The 21585-nt window shown below is 40.4% G+C and overlaps 1 protein-coding gene across 1 annotated transcript in view; it reads right to left on the bottom strand.

Moving 5' to 3' along the window:
* Positions 1 to 21585, bottom strand: part of sdk2b (sidekick cell adhesion molecule 2b) — a 311947-nt gene that overhangs the window by 25806 nt on the left and 264556 nt on the right. Inside the window, exons 19-37 of the mRNA XM_088000977.1 lie at positions 21152 to 21347; positions 20694 to 20792; positions 18079 to 18270; positions 15704 to 15825; positions 14122 to 14231; positions 11610 to 11760; positions 11010 to 11247; positions 10293 to 10408; positions 9905 to 10094; positions 8957 to 9055; positions 8258 to 8452; positions 6761 to 6962; positions 6306 to 6409; positions 5775 to 5845; positions 5093 to 5222; positions 3175 to 3231; positions 2640 to 2741; positions 2183 to 2298; positions 1340 to 1526 (exon numbers count right to left, since the gene is read on the bottom strand). Coding sequence (XP_087857103.1) covers positions 1340 to 1526; positions 2183 to 2298; positions 2640 to 2741; positions 3175 to 3231; positions 5093 to 5222; positions 5775 to 5845; positions 6306 to 6409; positions 6761 to 6962; positions 8258 to 8452; positions 8957 to 9055; positions 9905 to 10094; positions 10293 to 10408; positions 11010 to 11247; positions 11610 to 11760; positions 14122 to 14231; positions 15704 to 15825; positions 18079 to 18270; positions 20694 to 20792; positions 21152 to 21347 — 2677 coding nt within the window. The remainder of the gene's footprint in view (positions 1 to 1339; positions 1527 to 2182; positions 2299 to 2639; positions 2742 to 3174; positions 3232 to 5092; positions 5223 to 5774; positions 5846 to 6305; positions 6410 to 6760; positions 6963 to 8257; positions 8453 to 8956; positions 9056 to 9904; positions 10095 to 10292; positions 10409 to 11009; positions 11248 to 11609; positions 11761 to 14121; positions 14232 to 15703; positions 15826 to 18078; positions 18271 to 20693; positions 20793 to 21151; positions 21348 to 21585) is intronic.

Raw genomic sequence — 21585 nt, forward strand, 5'->3', positions numbered from 1 at the left:
TTCTCTCTACTGTTCGAGAGGAACTGCTGTAAAACTGTTGGCGCCGCAGCTGTGCGACTTCAAGTTAATGGTTTTCAAGAGAGCCACCGTCCTTGTACACAAACTGAACAGCACTGATTGGGGTCAGGTCCACAGTTTTGTTAAAAAATAATAGCAAGTTAGAAGGCTCTGGCTCACACAAAAAAAACATCCGACCCAGGTCACAGTAGCCCTCCAGACCCCATTAAGGTGGGCTGAGCTCGTGGCAGCCTACAGCACTTCCAGCCTATATAAGCCTTGATTGTTTCCGCTGTGTCATAGTACGTTTGATTGGAATTTTATGTAACAGACCAGCAACAAAGGACTGCATAATATTTAACTAGATGAAAAAAATATATGTATAAAATGTTATTTGTGCAATCAAAAATCAAAAGAACATAATGTGCAATTGAACTCAGATAGATCATATTAGACAGCATTCAAGGGGTAATCAAACTTTTGCAAGTCTCCGTATTTGTCCTAAATTTGTCAAGCAGGAGCTAACGCTCTTAGAAGATGCACTTTCTAAAAGGTTGGGATTGTTGCCTCTCCAATGCAACAATTGGAGAGGCAATTCCAGCTTTTTTCCAGAAAAGCTGGAAAAGCTGGAAAAGCTGGAAAGGTCCTTCCCGCCTTTCCAGCTTTTCTCCTGCACAAGCACAAAGCAGAACTTTAAACAACTTCTTTTGCTTTTTGGCATTTACTCTTCAGTCTGACGCATGGTAGCAGGGTTAAATCAAAACAGCTCCCTTGAAGGTGGGGAGATTAGGATTGTTTTGATGCGTTTTTGATTGGGGTACAAGCAGAAAGTCCCCTGAGTCTGAATAAGATGAAAATGCAAAAAAAAAAAAAAAAAAAACTGAAAGAAAAGGGATGGTGAGGTTGTGGAGACACAGTACCTGTAAAGCTACTTTCATACAACCTCCAAACCTGAGATCCCTTTTACAGAATGGGTCAGCTGATTTGAAACTTATGCTCAGCATGTGGCTCTGCTAACACTGTTTGACACGCTGACAGCGGTGATTAGCATCATTGTCATTTCACATTCTTTCCTCACGGCTGATTCTGCTTTGAGGGAACTCTGAGGGCTCTTCAAACCAACAACAGCACAGAACAAGGACTATTGAATAAACACATCCATACAAGCGTTCTAATTTATCTATTATAGTAATGTCATCCTATCAACATTTGTCTCCGGCTCCTTTCACGGTATTTCCAAAAGAGATATATTTGCTCTGTCCTGAACGTACTTATCCTTGGGCTCATTAACACTGATTGAAGAACTTAAGTACCTACTGAAAGACATAGACGCTAGACTTACCGGCTTGCTGAGTACGTCCCCTCGTCGGAGGACTGCGGGGTCCGTCACCGGCAGCGTTGAAGGTGGCCACACTGATCATGTATGTGGTGTAGCCAGTCAGGTTCTTTAGTTTCACCCCCCTCTCTGGCATGAAGAGCGTCCGCAATCGCTCCGTCTCGTTCTTACGCTGGAACTCCCAAAAGTAAATCTAGAAGGAATATTGCAGATGTACTTAGATGTCATATACTGTATATACAGCTGTTTCTGTCAGAAAAAAAAAAAAAAACTATTAATGAAAGAAAAGTATAATGAAGTCCAAACATTCTATAGGTCTCCACAAGCAATTCCAAAAATGTTCTGTTAATAAGAACAGCTTATTTAATGAACTATTTAAAAAGGAAAAGTGACCATCAAACCACATTTAATGTTCTACATTTTGCATTCCTGTCATATTTTCAAGTCTCGCTACCTGATTAGAAGCAGCCAATACATCTCCATAGAAACCTAGTTTCCTTTTCAATAGCTTATTACATAGACAGTGCTTCCTTAGACTGAATTTTGAAGGACCTTCCTGATTCTAAAAACGGCAAACTTTCAGTCGCAACTTCCACAACGAAGGGTGTGATTGTCACAACCATTTCGTTAGAAATAGTGAAATTAATGATCACAAAAAAAGATAGGAATTTTGAGTTTCTGACCAGTTGGTCAAGCATAGCATTTTGGTGATTGTGGCAACCAGCAAATGTCTTAATGGATCTATAATACATAAAAGTGAAAAATTTTGAGCTTTTTCTTTAATACACCGTTATGTAAAACATAGTGGACCACTAAAACATTTAGCACTTCACAGGATGGGAGTCTGACCTTGTAGCCCTGGATGTCACCATTCTGTGCATTCAGTGGTGGAGGGTCCCATGTAATGTCCAACTGAGTAGCTGTGGCTGACTGAATGGCAACATTCTGCGGTGGGGCTGTGGGGACTGTCACAAAAAAAAAAAAAAAAAAAAAAAAAAGAGAGTGACAGTTTTACTGACATACAGATATACAAACAGGAATCAAGAACAAAGTCTCTTGAATGTATTATAACAGCATTTATTGAGGTCTGTGCTTGTAAAATGACAACATGTGTGAAAGGTTGTTCAGACTATCTCCATCTTTTGGCATTTTCTTGAAACGTACACTTATTTCTCATGTAAAATGTGTTGCAGCTTCAAGTACATGCGTTCCAATACTCAACTGTACCCTAAATATACTACTGACACGTCAAAAGGGTTTGTACAATATCACAAACTCACAAAAGTAAACAAAGAAGCACACATACCTGCCTCTCCGACAAATACCTCCTGGGGTGGGCTCCTTGGCCCCTCGCCCACAGCGTTGTACACACTCATGCGTATCTCATAGCGCTTGTGTTTACTCAGCTCTGCAGCAGAGGGAAACAATTTCACATGTAAGGTTAGTAGGTAACAGACATTAGTTTGAGCTGCATGGGCAGCCATTTCTCCTTTTAACAGGAGAAATGATTGCACATTCACTGCAACTGGAAAAACAATTAGCTAAACTCAGTGAATGTCTTTCATTTATTTAAAATGGATCTGTAACATAGCAAAAGGTGGAGCGAGTGAAGAGGTGTGAATATCTGAGTACAGATTCACTTTCTGCCTGATAAAAGGCTTTTGTATTAAGGCAATGCAGCTATCGAATGTGTTCATTTAATTAAACGTTTGAGTTTTTTTTAAACTGGTGGTTACTGGAAGCATAATAAAATTCAATAAAACAAGATTTTGAATTGTATTTATTTGCAAATTTCATCTGTATGTGTGTGTGCGTGACGTTTGTGTGATACAAAAACTTACTGTCCAGCTCATACTGAGTGAGAGTGGGATCACTTAGATTCTGGATGGTGTAGGGGGCTGAGAAAAAAACAAAAAACAGAGGTAATTAAAAAAATAAAAAAATAAATAATAATAAAAACAACAAACATTGGGCTTATCAAGAGGAACCGGCATCAGTTCAAAGTCCAGCACTTTCCCTGTTGATTGGAGCAGTACTGTTTTCATACAACCCACCCTGAACGGTCCCAGAGATCATGGCTGTAAATTAGCCTGGGAATGACTCAACAAGAGTCAAATTACAGGCCATGCTGCACAGAGTGGTGGAAACAGAGTGGCTCCTGAGTAAACCTAATAATAGCCTGTGGCTGATAACCACTGATCACAAGATGAAATGTTTTGCTGTGAAGTGTCAAGACCGTTGGGGATATGTTGGCAACCGAATGGGCCTGTGTGACAGTTTTCCTCTAATGGAAATAATGGTGCTGCTGACATAGGAATAATCAGCCAAGACAGAGTTTTATAATTACGTGTTACCGGAGTAAAGTGTGGAAAGCGCACCTTTCTTTGAATTAATCTGTATTCAGAATTTCTCTCTGCTGCTGGTTCATAATCCTTCTTTATAAAATACATTACAGAGGGTCTTTGTAATGCAAAAGAAAATATCATACAATACAAATCTTAATTCTAGGGTTTTAATGTATCATGGTATAATAACATTAACTTCTTTTATTTTTAGGTCAATTCTTTTTTTTTTTTAATTAAACCAGGTTTTACCACATCATCAATAAATGTTTGAAATAAAGGAAGTAAAATCGAATGGCTGTGTGTAAAACACAGTACATGTTTGCTTAAAAATTTTATAATATTAAACAAATGCAATTGATAAGCTTTTACAGAAGCTTTGACACTTTGCTGATTTGGAATATAAAGGTGTAGAATGAAGGTTGAGACAGCCCATAAAAGGAGCACAATGGTTTGCTTAACAAGAAGATATTCTCTCTTTCACCAATATGCCAGCAAAGCTCAGGTTTGCAAAGTTAAAGCTGAATGAACCACAAGAACTCTGGAACAATGTCCTTTTGTTAATGAGACCAAAGTAAAGATGTTTCGCACATAACGCACACGACCATGTTTGATGGAAACCAAACACAAACAACCACAAACACCTCGTATTAACTGGCGAGTGTGTTTGCGGAGGTGTTATTCTTTTATTCTTGTTTTGCGGAAAAGAATCAACGTGCTGCAATACCTTGGACAAAGTTATGTTTGAAATGCTGGGGTTGGACTTCAAGAGAGTGGTAGAGCAGCAAATCTTTGCAAAGCAGGAATTAAAAGCTCCTAAATACACGGGCGTACTGTGCGTGTTCTGTGATCTGCACGCACACAGCCTGTGGACGGTCGAGTTTTCCTAGTCAAGCCTTTCGATTTCCTACATTTCTTGTGACAAATTCCTTGATTTCCCATAATCCTCATAGATGTTAGAAAATTTGATGAGCTAGTTGGGCACCTAGTCTCGTTTCTTCTCTACGAAGGCAGTGACTGCACACCTGTTAGTGTGGCAGAGTGGTAGTCTAGCTACTGCTAGTAGCCACTAGCCACTAGTGGCTACTAGCTAGCAGTAGCAGTTTGCTGCTACTGCTAGCTAGACAGTCTAGCTACTAGTTACTGCTAGACTGCCACTCTGTTTCCCGACACCGTTTCCTGATAAATTAGCCTTCACTGTTTCCCGAAACCAATTACACAGTCATAAAAATGTACCTTTGCGCAGACATGTCAGAAGCACATTGGTATTGAGTAGAGTACAGGTGGAGTAAAGTACAGCCGATTATGTGGGGACCTTTAGAAACTGGGTGCATCTTTTTTCCCATGACTATGATATGGTGCACACATTAGTCAATCTCTGCTATTGCATGCTGTGTTAATAAATATTTCTCCTCACCGTTCAGCTCAGCCCATGAGGACAGACTGTTGGCTGTGTGAATGTAATTGCGGAGACGGTCATAAAGCAGTTCACGATAGCAAATCCGAAATCCCAGTAAGATTCCATTGATCTTCTCCTCAGCAGGTGGCTAAGGGGAGAAAAATTAGAAGTTGGGGGAAATAAAAACAACAACAACAACAAAAAACGGCATAAACATCTGATTTTACTATGAGTTGTTTCTAAGTAGACGTTACTAAGAGGCTTTTAGAAAAAAAAAAAAAAAAGAAAGATAGAAAAATCTTTGCCTCTAAGACAGAGCACTTTTCCACATGTTAAGTGATGTAGAGAAACCCCCTTTGGCTGAGCATGAGTCAACAGGCCCAGAGGGAAAGGAAGAGAGAAAAACAAGCAACTTTCTATCCTCATAAACTCTACAAGTGTTCATAAAAGTAAAACTGTCTATACGTGCCTCCTGTTTTCCTCTTTATGAGCTGTTAATTCAGGTATGAGTGCAGCGGGAGGGGTGTTTTTATATTACAGAGTGCAGCGTCTTACTGACAAAGTCTGTATTCTGTAAGTACAGGGCTTGGACTCTCCTGGTCTCTTATTAGAGGAAACTTTCTCAGACTTTAATTGATTCTGCAGTCAGTAAAACAAGGGGGGGGAGAAAAAAAAAATCCACTCTGCCGTCTGCTCTTACCTGCCAGCGGATCAGCACCGACGTAGTTGTGTGCGGCGTGACAGAGAGGATTGTCGGTGCTTCGTCTGGCACTGAGGCAATAAAAGCGAGATAGATTAGCTAAATTGACTTGAAAATGCGCACTATTCAGTCAGCTAAATCTGTCCACGGGCTGAGCCATTCAGGGAGCGTAAACACACACGGGAGCCAACACAGGAGAAGCATTGACCGCTGAGTTACAAATAGTAGTGAGAAAAGATCAGGAGCGATACATTTCTTCAGCTGGCTGCAGCACAACACGGCTGGCTTTTGTTTAGCGGAGATTTAACGACAGCTCCCGTGTCTTGAGGAATCGCAGACGGCGCACGCACGAATCAATCTCTGCTACTGCTGCCAGGGTCCACATCACGACAAAAGGACTAATTCATGCAAACATTGAGCAGCTAAAATTGAAGGAGGACTCGCTCGATATTTTCCGACTCGTGTTCTACTTGTCAAAGCTTTATACTTTTAACATTACCAGAATAAATTAAATATAATATAGAACCTTACCATCCTGCAGAGTTGTGATAGCTTCACTCTCCTCACTGTACTCACTGTCCCCAATGTCATTAGTAGCTTTTACTCTGAACTGGTAGGAAGTAAAAGGTTTTAGCCTGAAAAAAGAGAAGCAACATGAAATTCCTCAATATTAGTAAAAAAAAAAAATAATACAACACATGTTGCTGAGAAATAACTGTGTGAGAAACTAACCACACGGCCTAAAATGAAGCCAAAATTGAACAAAAACAACTTCTTTTTTTTTTTTTGTCAATTTCCAGTTTAATTTAAACCATTTTCACAGTGCAGCAGACTTTGATTGAAACTGAAAGAGCTCTGAAGTAACATGAGCACATCGATAGGCGATAAAGTGACATTTCACTTTTGCAATATTTTCCGTGAAAACACGGCCGACCGACAACCAAAATTCAGGGAAAGACTTTACTCGGAAGCTTTCACCGGACTACCTGGACACTTTGTAGGACGTGGCCTCGTGGTTGACGGAGGCGGAGTGCACCGTCCAGTTGTTCTCAGGCAGCTCTTTCTGCTGCACCGTGTAGTAGCGCACTGGGGACAGCCCGTCACTTCCTGGCTCCCAGGAGAGCAGCACGTGACGGGCCTGGACGTCCTTCTGAGGGACAACCGGGCGGCTGGTGGGCTGTGGACGAGCTGGAACAACCGGAGGCAGAAGTAAGGAGAAAGAAACTTGAGTCGGAAAAAAAAAAAATGTTAATCAAGGAAGGGATCCCAGATGGACGACAGAAACGGGATGAATAATCAATAATTTAAATGGGATTCTCTGTTCCAGCTTCTTTATCTGTGGTGCTGAGCCACATTTAATGGTCAGCTTGACTGATCCGTCTTTCACCGGTTTATTTCCAGACCATTTCCGCTCAGTTTTCTTACACAGGAGGCTAAATGTAATTTGACCTTTGTCAACCTTTAACGTCACATCTCCTATGTAGAAAATAAATTAGCCTTCACGCTGGTGGATGCATGGATGATTTCCGTTTAAAATGGCTTTGGAATAAATTCTTCATACAGATGCAGAGATCTTAAACAGGTTTATCTATGGTATTGTTGTTGTTAGGCTATTGATTATACAAATACAATTGTTTCAATTTGGAGTACAACATATTACAATAAAAAAAAGCATGTAATACACACATCTTTCTACTGAAAAGTGTGTGAAATCAGCACAGAGTGCTCTACAATTTCCTGGTAGATGGCTATGCTGACACTGGTCTTGATAAATCACCAACACCAGGAGATACTATGGCTTCTCAAATCATCTAATCATCTATGTAAACTCGATGCTGGACATCAAGTAACTGACTTGTACCTCTCCACTCGTCGTGCATGATCCGTGACCTGGAGTTACTATTGAAATGTCAAATTTATGTTTAGCTAACTGAACAACAGTCCAGTTAGCTCAGGAGTAGCAATATTAGAATTTCACTCAAATACATTAATTTAATGGCATGTTGATTGGAAAACGGTAGACAGGAAATACTAGGTGACTGGTTGATAAATGTGCCAAAGAAACGCTCTCCCTTACACTAAAAACAGGATGGATGCGAGTAGCAAATTTCAGATTTCCTAAATCGTTTTCCAAGTGTAACGGTTCTGACAGAAATTGCAGCGTAAACAATTATCCACATGCCTTGAAGAAAAGAGATAAATGCAGCATCAGAGTGCATCTAATACATACCTGGAGCGCACAGACACTCTTTTTAGTAAACACATCTGCTCAGCGGACTGCTGACTGGAAAATTAATGGCTAGAAGTGGAGGGACGGCTTAGAGCGCCTTCCAACAAGTCGAGACACACACCCACGTCTGGTCGGCATGCACAACCGCTTGAACGTGTCGCATTTAGCACAAATCCTGCTCTTGCTGCTTTAAAATTGGTCTCAATCACTGCAAATTCATCTAACGTGAACCCAGCCTGCAGTTCACGCTCACCTCTTTTCTCTGTGGTCACGACCAGGGCCTCGGCTGCGTCGCCCCAACCTTTCCTGGTTTGGGCTGTGATGCGGAAAACGTAGACAGATTCCGGTTTAAGGCTGGTCACGGTGTACTGACGAGTGCTGGGGTTCAGGACGTCTACTGTGGCTGCGTTGCTGTTAGTGGAGTTCAGGTGGTAAGTGATCTGGTAGGCTGGAGAGGAAAAACGGACAAGTGAAGCTGAAAGTTTCTTCATTTTTCTCCGTCTTCCCTCGCAATGACAACAAGCTAAGTTTTTGTCCCAGATGATGTGATTCCATTTGCATCTGCCCTTGCCTGCTGCTTTGCTTTGTAAGACCCACTGTGGATTTGAAACTGAATTACACACCAGATGTACAACAAATCACAGTTGCACAAGAAAATCCCCAACAAGTTTAGGAGGGAGCTAAACTCCCCTTCCTGCAATGTTGAAACATGGCAAAATTTAATTTCCCCTGTTGGACATTGCCATGTCAGTTTAGTCAACAATAGCATTAGAACAATATGTTGGGAGTCATTCAGAGCTACATCTGTGCTCCTCATTGCTTTCAGGTATATAACCTAAAGCGAGTGCAGTTCTAGATTCAGTTATGGTTTTTATCATCCATCTACATTTAGAAATAAATAAATAAATAAAAAATCTTTCCAAAATAGGAAAGAATTTTGAGTGTTACTAACCAAGAATGATGCCGTTGGGCTGTGCAGGTGACTGCCAAATTAGCCGGACAGAAGTGGTCCGTACCTCAGGAAAGAGGATACCAACAGGAGGCCCTGGTACTGCAGGAAAACAACAGAAAAAAAAAAGCCCAAAAAACATTCGGTTTCAGTTCAAAACTAATGTAAACGTACATATATTTTTTATGCCTCCTAAAGGTATAATTGTTTATAATTCTCTACAGTGCTATCCAAGCATTCTTTGCAGACTTTGGCTGCTCTTCAACCAACAATTAACTGCAAACTTTGCACAAAAAAGTAGAGAAATTTTGGCTGTGCTTAATACTTCCTTGTTGAAACAATTCTTATTAGAAAAAAACAATATCATACCATTGGAAAGCTTGATTATATCCCTTAAATTGTGCCAAATTTGCAAGAAAATGCATTTACTGACTGAGAGGCAGAGTTTAGTTGGTTGCTCCAACATGCTAAACAGTTTAAGGTGGAGGGACTGTGATAATGTGGGGCTCTGGCTCTCTCACACTTGAACAGTCAATTTATCAACAATAAATTACACATATTGTAGTCAGCAGTCAATTTGTTTTCATTTTTTTTCTGTTTTTGCCCTGGAATATCATATCAAACACCAAAGATAATACAGACTGACAGAACAGGGTATTTTCACCAGTAGGCTGATTCCTAAAGATCTTTTAACAGAAAACTTGTCAGCGATGCCCCCTTTCTGTTACATAACGATCCATGTCCCTGTGCAAGGAAATGTGGGGCTGGCGCCGCTCTCCAGTGGTGATTGGGTGAAAATAATGATCCTTGCACACACTTATACCTAAGGGCAATTTAGAGTGAGCTGCTAATCCTTGTTTTTGGACTATGGGGGAGGGATTCAAAACTCAGAGCCCAAACTCACAACCCAATTTTGAATAACTGGCATGTACAATGCGAGTGAATCTGTACCATCATCCAAAGTCCTCTCCAGGATTGGCGGAGAGCTCGGTCGTCCATCTCCAATCCGAGTGAAAGCCAGAACCTGGATCTCGTACAGCACGTATTTCCCCAAACCGGTCAGCTGGACACTGTGGGAGGCATTCCCTTCCACCATCCAGAAACGGACAGCGCCGTCAGAATCCTTCTCCTTATACATCACCTGATCCAGGGAAGGAAAGCAGGAGCACAAGTTCAGAGGGAAGGGAGTTTGCATATTAGTGAAGACAAACTGACACTGTGCTGCTTTTTCATCCCTGCACAGAAAAGATGACATTCCTGCAAGCTAATTAGAGGTCTCTGGTCTTTCGGCAAATAAATGATTGGAGAGGTGCTGTTAAGCATTAAAGCAGAAAAATACCTTATAGCCGAGAATGAGACCGTTCCTGTCGGGCTCAGGAACTTCAATCCAACGCACCAGGATGCTGCTGGAGGTGGTGGCGAAGGCGGATACGTCGGTGGGTCCACATGAAGGCACTGGAAAATAAAGAATGTAGGAGGTCAGAAACACAAGGGCTAATCAGCGTATTTACATTTCTGCAGTTTTATGAAAGAAAAGACATTTAAGTGTTTACATTTCCTTTCCAAAACCTCTTCAGCTAAGTTGCCACTCATCTGCAGAAGACATAACAGCTAATATAAAAATATTTCTTAACAGGTTTGGGGGAAAAAAATGTGCTTTCTATATTTAAAGTCATATGTTTCCCATTATCCACATTCCCTCCGTTCTACTCTACCCAGCATCTGCTACATTACAAGAAAGCAGCAGTGAGGAGTGGAAAGGCATTGTCTGAGCCTAAACTGAGGTGTGGTATATAAAAAGGAGAGTCTGAGTGTGTCTGCTAATGAATTAAACATATGGCACAGTGTGAACCGTTGCTCCATACCTCTAATTTGACTACTAATGAAGATACTCTGAACAGATGCTGAAAATGCAGTTATGCAAAAGTTATAAAGGGGACTTTTTTTTCCCCCTCTAGCAAAGTTGGACCAAACAGGATATCTGTCTTTCTGCACACTGAGGGAATCTTCACACACCTTTTTCTTCCTTTAAAAGACGGCGAGCTCACTCACTCACCAGATTCCCTGGTCCTGCCCCTGACCGGCTGGCTCCATGGTCCAAACCCGATGCCGTTGACGCCCTGGACCCTAACCTCGTACTCCGTCCACTCCTCCAGGTCTTCAATGGTGAATTCCCTCTCCAGACGGTCAGTGATGATGTGGGTCAGACCACGGCCCTGTGAGCCGACGCGGTAGTACTGGACCCTGTAGCCCACTTGCTCTGCGTTCCCATTGTATTCCCACTCAGGGAGAGGCTGCGTTGCATAAATATGAAAAATAAAAGTGACAGCGTTTTCTAGACAGAATTTATCATTTGCACATAGAAGCACCTTCAACAGAACCATTATGAAGACCAAGGATCCCAACGGTACTGACCAGTAAGGTCGGGGACACAAATGTGAAGAGGTTTAAGTTAGGTCGTAAAGAAATATTCCAAGCTATAAACTTTTAAATTTAATATTTATGCAATGAACACTACAACATTATGCTGATATATATATTTTTTAATTTTCACTTTAAGTTATGCTTCTATAAGAAAAGATAAAATGATTTAAGACTTGTTTTAATACATGTTCCCCAGTGGTACTACGTAGAATGTGTTGTCCGTGTCACTTACCATCCACCGCAACCAGAGGCTGGTCTCGCTGGCTGTGCGAAGCGTGACATTGGCGGGGGCCATGTCCGGAGGAGCTGGAAGAGTCTGAATCTTCCTGGACGGCTGGCTTGGAGGACTGCTGCCCACTATGTTTACTTGGCGCATCCGGAATCTAGCGTTTGGAAAGATTGCCGGATCATGGTGGTGCAACTTCCCGAAAAATGCCTGACCAACCATTTCTATGCAGCTCGCATGTTTTAACATGAGATGTCATGCTTCCAAACACAGATCAAAGCCCTGAATTTAAACGCAATATAAATACGGCGAGAGGAAGCTTATCTGCGTTAACGCCTGAATGTGCAACAGAATAATGTGTTGCGTCCACGATGAAATGTAAACTGGCAGTAGTTATTAGGACGAGAAAAGTTGCAGTTCCTATTGATCTTCGGGGACTGGCTCATTCAATTTGGTGAACCGAATGTGATCAGGGAAAACAAACAGACCGGATAAAAATAAACATTATGAGCACAGTGAAAAATAGCCAAACCGATCTTGCGTTCCGTTTAAAGACAAAGAAATTAAGATGAGCTCCAGAGATGAAAGGAAATTAGCTGAGTTCAAGGAGAACACGTACGCTTTAATTAGCGATTTTGTCACAATTTTGCACAATCTTAATTGGAAGGGAGCGTGACGAAGAGATGCTTCATTCCAAACAACTGTTTTGCCTCTATAATAATGCAAACTGCTCAGATAGCAGTAACAACTGAAATAAAGAACAGCAGGGCAGGTAGCAGGGTTCCTACTGGATTATTATGGAAACATGTATATTTTTTTTAATACTCTAAACTACCATCCATTCATCCTCGCACCCAAACATCGCTTTCCATATATAAAACCTGCTATAGATATGTCATAAATCTATCGTGAACTTTTTTTTTTTTTTTTTTTAGTTTATACCTTAAAACGGGTAAGACGGACAGATCGCTCTGAAAATTTGAGACAGCTATGTCGTTTTTTGTTTTTTTTTGGTAAGAATTGTTTTTCAACCCTGTTATAAAGGCAAATACTCACAGAGCACATAGCCTAGCAAGTAGAAACATTCAATACCCATCAGGATTTAAAACAGCAGGGAAAAGAGGAGAGATTCAGCAGATTAGTGGAAAGAAAAAAAAAACATGGAGAAAACTTGTAATGGATAGCAGTGCAGCATCTGTAAAGCATCTGGAGTCTGTCTGATGGTCTGGCCACACACTGTCTCTAATGACAGAGGGGCTTCAGTGTATATTGAATTGGGGCCTGATGATTGTGACAGGGTATAACTTCAGCCAAACAGTTAGAGTTACATTTTTCTTTACAGCACAGATGGACAATTACCCAACAAATGCAGCCACCGGCTTCATGGAGGATGATATGAAGTCTGAGTAATTTTGCGTAATTCCACAACCGGATCTCAACCAAACCGGTGTTTTTGGCTTTGGCGCAGAGTGATGACACATTTTAGACGAAGACAATAGAGCAAATTGAAACTCTCCTTGTGCAGGGGGTGGAAAAATAATGAAATTCATTTTTAGGTGATTTTGATGCCCTCCACATTTTAACAAATCTGTTTCATAGAGCATCCTCCAGAAAGTGGCTGTGTGCAACAGCCTGTTAATTTATTTGAACTTGCCCCAGAACACAGAATAAATTGGACTCGTGTTATCATTTTAAAAGTCCTGTAATTCTACAATTTATTCTATTTTCTATATTCTATTTAAACACTTTGTTTAATTAATGTGCAATAAAGAAAAGCTGCACTTCCACCTCATTCCTTTTCGGCATCAAAAAGAGCTTATGGCATACATTTCCCAAATGTTTGACCATTCTCCTTATCGAAAACGCTACACTTTATTTAAATGTGTTGGTTTCCTGGCACTGACACAGCTTCTAAACACAGTCCATACGTTTTAATAGGGTTGAGGTCGAAGCCATTCCAGAAGCTCAACGTAGACTACCTTATCCATTTCAGCCCCCGAGTTGGACACCTAGAACACACTGTGCCCCAGTTTGAACAATCCAGTAGAAGAAATTGGAGGAATCCATCTTTCTCCATTATTTGATGCGGTGCAACCACCTGCAGTGGAAAAAGTCCAACAGCATGTTGACCGTTGGGTACTGTGTGGGCGTTTTCTGATCTCAGTAAAAGTTGGAAGGTGTCGACTTTTGAGCAGTATAGCTTACAGTTAGCAGCGTCTCAGTTCTTTCAGAGTGAACAGTGACAGTGGTGTTATATACATTTCCGGTTTGGAGCAGGCTTGAACTTTGGTTGCTCTTGGACTGTTCCTCAAAACTGACCGATTTCTGTTTGTCTGGGAGTCACAGTTTGGGCCCAGACTGGTGTCAGCCTGGATTGTGGTCCCAGATATGACTATGTGTGTATGTGTTTATTTTGTTTTTCTGTCCCCTGGCTCATGCCCACTGACCGATAAAAAACTGGCACCAGGTCAAGATTCTAGGACAGCAAAGGAAGTCAAGGTGAAATGTCGCATATTACCTGTAAAGAGTGTATGGGTTGAGACCAGGCACCTCCAAAGAGCGAGCCTCAGGTTCATTTGACACCTGATGAACTGTCACCCAGTCCTCATTTTCTCCTACCATCCCAACCTGCAAGGACGACAGCAGAGGAGGGGTGAGTGATGTCTGAAAGTCTCTGACAGTCCACCAGATCTCCAGTGCCTCGCTAAAGTATTCATAGCACTCACACATTTCCACAAAACTTTGTCATACTACTCAGTCACTGGTTTGTTGAATCATTTTCGATTGTATATGTAGCTGCTCATCTTTTTGGTTATATCTTCACCAGCTGCACACATGTGGATGTTGAAATTGTGGCCTGTTCTTTACAAAATTGCTCAAGCTAAGTCGGAACGGAAAGGGAGCATCTAAGAATGTACGTTTTCAAATTTAGATGAATTTAGGTTCGGACTTTGATTGGTCCATCACTAAGTCATTAACTAAACCATTCCATTGTAGCTCTGGCTGTGCGTTTATATGTCCTATTGGAAGGTAAACCTCAAGCCCAGGCACAATTATTTTGCAGCCCCCAAAAAAAGATTTCTTATATGATTGCCCTACGTTTACATCCAGCCATCTTCCTGCAAACAGTTTCACCACACATAGCATTTTGCATGTAGGTCAAAGTGCTGAGTATTGGTCTGATATGATGAGAAAACCTGCTATATGTTTGCTCTGTCCTTTACGTGGCTTGTACCCAAACTATACACATTTTCTCACGACCCGAATTGTGTGAAGAAAAACCAGGATCGTCAGGATTGATTTGTCCATTTTCAGGTAACAGGACATTTTGTCATAACTCTGCATTAAAGTTACACTTAGAGCTCTGACGCCTTTTATATAACAGCCGTATTGACAGGTCAATGCCAACTTAATTTGTATAGCACATTTAAAACCATTCTAAGCCAGACACAACAACATGTATTAGCAAGATACCAAAGAAAGAAACACAAAACAAAATCTGTTAAAAAAAAAAAAAAATCATAGAAAAGAGCAACAAAAAAAAAAACATATTGCAAGTCCAGTAAAAAAATAGTCAAGAGCTATTAAAAAATTAAATAAAAAAGAAAATCTCTACAACTATTTAGGAGAATGATTCAAAATCAGCTTGTATAAAATCAGCTTTTATACAAGCTGATTTTGAAAGTCCAATAAAGAGTGAATCTTTATTGGACTTTTAAAGAGCTTTCCTGACTGAGCACTGTATATTTGTAGGCTGTTACAAGGAATAGGGGAAGCAACTGTAAATACTCTATTAACTAACTGATACTGCTAAGGAAGTTGTTTGCCCTAGATTTTATTTAGAAAAGTCACACGAGAGCAGTTCAGATTTCCACCAACTTCAAAATTATTAGTAACTATGTAATTGGTCTATCAAATAAATCTCAATAAGATATGCTGAAGACGGTGGCTGTTGCATGAAAATATATAATTAAAAAAAATTGATGCAGAAGGTGAAAATATTTTACCAAGCTCTGCATATATTGGGGAAAAGATAATCATGCATGATGTTTGTCTTTTGGAGGGTTTATTCTTGATTTGCAGCTTTAAGCTTGGCTCACCTGGGCTTCTACCAGCCAACGGGAAATGGATGTTTTTCCGTCATAGCCGGGTTTGAACTGCAGGTTGACTGAGCGCGGACCGATGTTGGTTATTGCAATATTGGTGGGAGGGCCGGGAAGCTCTATGAGAAAGCAAAGACAACAGAAAACAGAGAGAGAGAAAACAAAAAACCCTTTTAATACCTCGTCCTTTGCTGCCTTTCATATAAGGTGGTTCTTATTAGCAAAATTCATCAACCACACTGCCCTCTTGTGGCGGTACAAATACTGAACACAAGTGAATTTTGTCAGCCATTATTCTTACTTTTATTTATTTTACACACCCCCAAATCCAGCAAAGACATTAAAGTCAAATTAGATTCGTAACAGCGTTTTACACACAGCATACGGACAGAGACAAAGCTATAAAAGCCAATTACACAGGAGATGCGTGGAGACTTGATTCAATCTGATACCATGATTGTTTACACTTGAGTTGAATAAACAATACAAATGGATTATCGACGGGTAATCCGGGAACGGAAAACAAATCTGAAAAGATAACTTTTGTGCGCGTCCATGTCTAAAGTTTTCAGTTCTGTCTCTCTCTAGGCAGGTTCGTGTGAAACTCAAACTCTTTCCTCATGCCTCATGTTTTTTTGTTTTTTTTCCTCTAGACAAATAAAAAATTTACCATTCCATATTGAAATTCCAAAGCAGAATATAGCTTCCATGAATCCTAGAGGAAGACATTAACGTCAAACAGTGGCATACAGGAATACCCTCATATTAAAAATAAAAGATATAATCACTCCCCTTGGCATACTTAACATCCCCCCCCCCACAAGATTGCTCAAATGCGAGTATATTTACTCCCGATGAAACGCAGATTATATGTCTTGTGGTAAAATCACCACCTTGAAAATTATTTGCATGACGAATTATTGAGGTTGCTTTTAGCTCAATCGTTATGGTACAGTTGCAGGCACATCGGCGTTTTCTTTATGCACATACAATGGGGGTAATTGCCATTCTGGGGACTATAACTGCTGCACCGAAGTCTGCTCTCAATATAACAGCCTGTCATTTCCCAGATTTCACAGATGTACGGCGTCTGAATGCAGCTCCAGTAATTGCCGCTGGCATTGTACTCCTGTTTCAAGAGTTTGCAAATATGAAGCCATTAAAGACGGTAATTGCCCCTAATCCTCCCATGAGAGCCAATATTTTGTGTATGTGAGCCAGATGTGTGCGTGTGTGTGTGTATTTATATATATATATATATATATATATATATATATATATATATATATATATATATATATATATATATAAATTATTCCATATTCTTTGGTTCTGTCCCAAATGGGGTGACAGAAATGAGAATTTATTGTGTCTGCTAGCAGGCGAAAATGGAGCTCTTTCACCTGGTTCGGTGTGAAGCAGTAAATCTGAAACAAAAGGAAGTGTTGGGGAAACTTTCCAAGCTGTTCGTTGATTACAATGAGCAAGCCTGCAATTCTGTCCTGTGGATTAGTTGAGCTTGGTTGAAATTTGTGATTGGGATTTGGACGGGCAAGAACAAACTGCTCAAGAGCGGAGAAATGGGCAGAAAGGCAGTGTGACGTTACTCAGTTTTATTTTGCAGCGTGGTATTTTTCCCCACCTACAGCTCGCATTTATGAGTGCCAAATAAGTCATGTCCTCGTTTTTATAACAGGTCATTGTCAGTATGGGTACGCCTCGGAGCCTATAAATGCAACCATTCAATCTCCTCTAAAGGACTCTCTCCAAATATCGAAAATTAAAGACTGATGGAAACTGGTTCACTGGAGTCTGTTTTACAAACCAGCAATGAGAGGACACTTTAAAGACAAGTCAGTGAAATGTGCCATAAAGTTCCTGCAAAAAACAACAAGAAAAAACATCTTTTTTTTTTTTACTATTAGAATAACGCGATCCAATAATAAAGCGAGTAGTTAAAGTAAATAAATGTGTGCTGTGGGAAATAGATAAACCGAAACACAGAGTGAGTTGGGTTGTAGGTTTACAAAGCCCAACTTTACTGTAAGAGCTTATATATAAACCACATGTAAGCCAATGAGAAAATGTCCCTGATTAACCGAGCAAGTGCGTTCACCTTCATAAAATTATAAGGTTTCACAGTTCGCTGGTTAACCCCGTTTGCCTGGGTGGAAGACGTTCAGCACTGACCTTAGAGAATCAACGGTCGCTTCCCATCAATCTGGAGATGGCCAAAAAGCCATTTCCAAACTATTCTATCATACTATGGCGACAAAGATCATTTTTTAAGCATTTAGTAGGAGTAAGCATTGATGAAATGTGTTTTTTTTTAGAATAAATTTATTACAGCGTTTACATCTTTGGTCACTGACCTGGTGGGACCCCAGAGGAGATGGTAGAGGAGGACAGCTGGCCTTGGCCCTTGGAGGTCATTCCTGCCACTTCGATAGTGTACGTAGTGAGAGCGGTAAGGCCCGTGACCCTGTACTCCAGGGTGACATTTGGCAGGTAGTGGGTGACTCTCGTGTTCGTCCGGTTGAACTCCTCCCACGAAATGCGGTATCCTGACACAGCAGCAGCAGAGACGGGTTAAGCGGAGCACGAGTCCTCGCTGTGAAAATTCTGCAGTGGTTTTACAACAATGGCAACCCTCAGCTCGCTGCTGTGGGGAAAGCTAACAGAAATATTAAATTAACTTCATCAAAAATTGAATATAGCAAATTTAATCAGCAAGTGATTATACCTCCCCGTACTCACACATCCTCCCGCACAGACTCACGCACACACGCTCAACCTCTCAAAGTTAATGTAATTTGCTCCTTGGCCAGCAGCTCTTTTCATGTGATTGCATAAAGCATTAAAGCAGCATTTCTTGCCAAATCAGTAATCTCACATGGCATGTCGGTGTTTGTCTCCTGGGACTGTGCGGCACATTAAAGTGTCCTGGAAGAAAATGCTCAAATATGTATATTCTTAAGGTATGTACATAATACTATGCGTATATGTTTTATTATTTGTCCTTAAATAAAAGTGCTCCTATCCTGTTTAATTGTCCTACATTTTATCATATTACACCTATAAACTTTAACATATTTTATTAGGATTTTATGTGGAAGATCAATAAAATGTAGTGCATTCCTGTGAAATACAAAAGAAATAATCTTACAAATAAAAGTTGGACAACTTTAGGATGTGTTTGTTTCAGTTACTCCTCCATCCCTGGCTCTATGTTTAGGGCTGTTGTGTATCTGGAAGCAGAACCTTTGCCCCAGTGTCAAGTTCTTCTCAGTCTCTAATTGGTTTTGTCTAAGGGATGCCTTGATTTTAGCTCCATCCATCTTCCCGTTATCTCTCACTATCTTACCGGTCGGATTTTTTCACCTGGCCCGAGGACATCTGCAGCTCTTCCAGTGTGACCACTGGCATCTTTGGTGGTTCTCTAATTAATGCTGTCATTTCCCAGTTTAGATGGAAAGCATGTGTTGGTAAAACTGCAGGTGGTGGAACAATCTTTCCTATTTTCAAATGATGGATTGAACAGTGCTCCATGAGGGTGTTTAATGCTATATAATAACACTGTACTAAATCTTTCCAATGGAAAAAACAAAAAACAAAAAACTTCTAAGGCTTTCACAGAACAGCTGCACCACACCACATTAGATATAGATGAACTCTATGTTGTAGTTGGTACAAATTCTGTACAATTGATTTTATTTAGGTGCATTGGAGTTCGTGGGACTGAATATAAATACGCCATCCACTTTTTGTGTTTTTATTTGCTGAAAAAGAAATCGAAAAGCATCTTCATTTCTCCTATTATTATACACTATTTGTGCTGATTTGTCATATAAAATCTTTAAAAAAATACACTGAGGTTTGTGGTTGTAACATGATAAAAAGTTTCAAAATGCAACTTTTGATGTACATCTGTTGCGTATATGGTGCAAAGTCAGAAATTATTTATCAAAATAGTACTTCACCCAATTTAACCACGGAAGAAAAACAGACGGTTTATTACTTATGTTTGTTGACCAGCAGCATCACTGAATTTCTAAGGATTTTGTGCAATCAAATACTGTAGCAACACATCAGCACTTACATATACATATACCTTTATTTCTTCAGTAAAGATATATACAGATGTATTCTGTATATTACTGCATCTTCCATTATGTTTTATACATAAGGCTGCTATATTGCATTTTTGAAGTCTGGGTCGGTGAACACCTGATATGCCAAGTCAGAATTCTGACTTCAGAAGATGTTTTGGTGGACTCACAAAACTTGGAACTATTTAATTCCAACTATTCCCAGTGAAAATGGTGAAAACCAGTAGACACCACTGTTGCCGTGTGGTCTCATACACCCTGAGAACAGACTGTAAATCTGTAAACACACACATACATAAAACTGGCAATGCAACTATTCCAACAATGTAAGAAGTGCTCACCATTCTTCCACGACTTTGTTTGTGACTTCCTGAAAACACATAACTCATGAGGACTTTCTTTAGTGGTTGCGATGCCTCATAAATTATTCTATCATGCACAACAAAAGGGCTTAATTTTATTTTATTTATTTTTTTTTTCCTCTCAGTGATTGATGCAACCGTCATGTTTACTGCAGCTAACATGTTTGTGGTAGAGTTATTATGACCGAGACGAGGAGACGAGAACACTTTCTGTTTTGCAGAATATGTTTTGAAATATATTTCCGACAATTGTCTCGGAAGAGTAAAAGTATATTTTCAGGCTGGCCAAGGCAGTTGTAGGCGTACAGCTCAAATAGAATAAACAACAAATATTACTGTTGCTCCCATGTGCTTAGCACAATAAATGAGGTCAATCTACCACAGTTCCATCTCAGGGTTGGCTCTTGTTATTGGCCTCATTCCACAAAGCTTTGACAGATATAAAAACAGTATTTTCTTTTTTCCTTTTCTGCTTCATTTCTCGTAAAAAAAAAAAAAAAAAATTGGGAAGTTTACCTGTTAGAACTCCATTCTTCTCATTGGGCTCACTCCAGCTGACTTTGAGAGAGGTATCCAGGATCTCTGTAAAGCTCAGGTGGCCTACAGCACCGGGGGCTTGATTTGAAAAATAAAAATAATGAGCATTGCCAATGGGCAAATAGTTCTGCAAATAATTTACTCCGGCATTTACTTTTGAACACTTCAACATTTGGATTGTAAATCCAGCTCTGCAAAATCAAACTAAGCAACAGCAAGCAGATGGGCTTTTAAAGCTTAGTTATTAAGAGAGTCATATCCCAATTAAGGAGATTCTAGGTGGATGCAGAATACGCTTTTTTCTTTTTTTTTTCTTTTATCAGCATCTCTACAACATGATTCTGCATGAATAATAGATCTTGCCCAAAGGATGTTGTTGCTGTAAGATGCCCGATTTCTTTTGCCAGGATGGCAGAGTGAGACGAAAAGTTACTTACTGTCCTCATGAGTCTTCAGAGCCTTAGGTGGGCTGCGGGGGCCGTCTCCAGGTGTAGTGAAGCACAACGCCGAGGTGAAATACTCGGTGAACTTCTTCAGACCTGTCACGTATCCCACGTGGACGCTGTCCTGGAAGTTTGCTCGTACTGTTACCATAGAAACCTCTTCTTCTTTGCCAGGTTCCCAGGCCAGCAACTAGAAAAAACAAGAGGAGAGACAATGGGAAAGAAAATTACTCTGACAGCCAAAGACTCTAGGGATCATTTGGCATCTTGGTTTAGTCTATTTTTAGAGTAGTGCCCCGGTGATGTTTTGAATGAAGGAGAACGTAGGAACAGCAGTAAAGCTCTATGAGATTTTGCTCAAGAGAGATGGGATATCGTGTCACCATAAATGATAGCTGCACACACTACAGGGACAAATGGGAACTGGA

The sequence above is a fragment of the Poecilia mexicana genome, unplaced genomic scaffold (assembly GCF_051168715.1).
Source record: "Poecilia mexicana isolate PSO_F unplaced genomic scaffold, ASM5116871v1 scaffold_19, whole genome shotgun sequence".
NCBI classification, from domain to species: domain Eukaryota; kingdom Metazoa; phylum Chordata; class Actinopteri; order Cyprinodontiformes; family Poeciliidae; genus Poecilia; species Poecilia mexicana.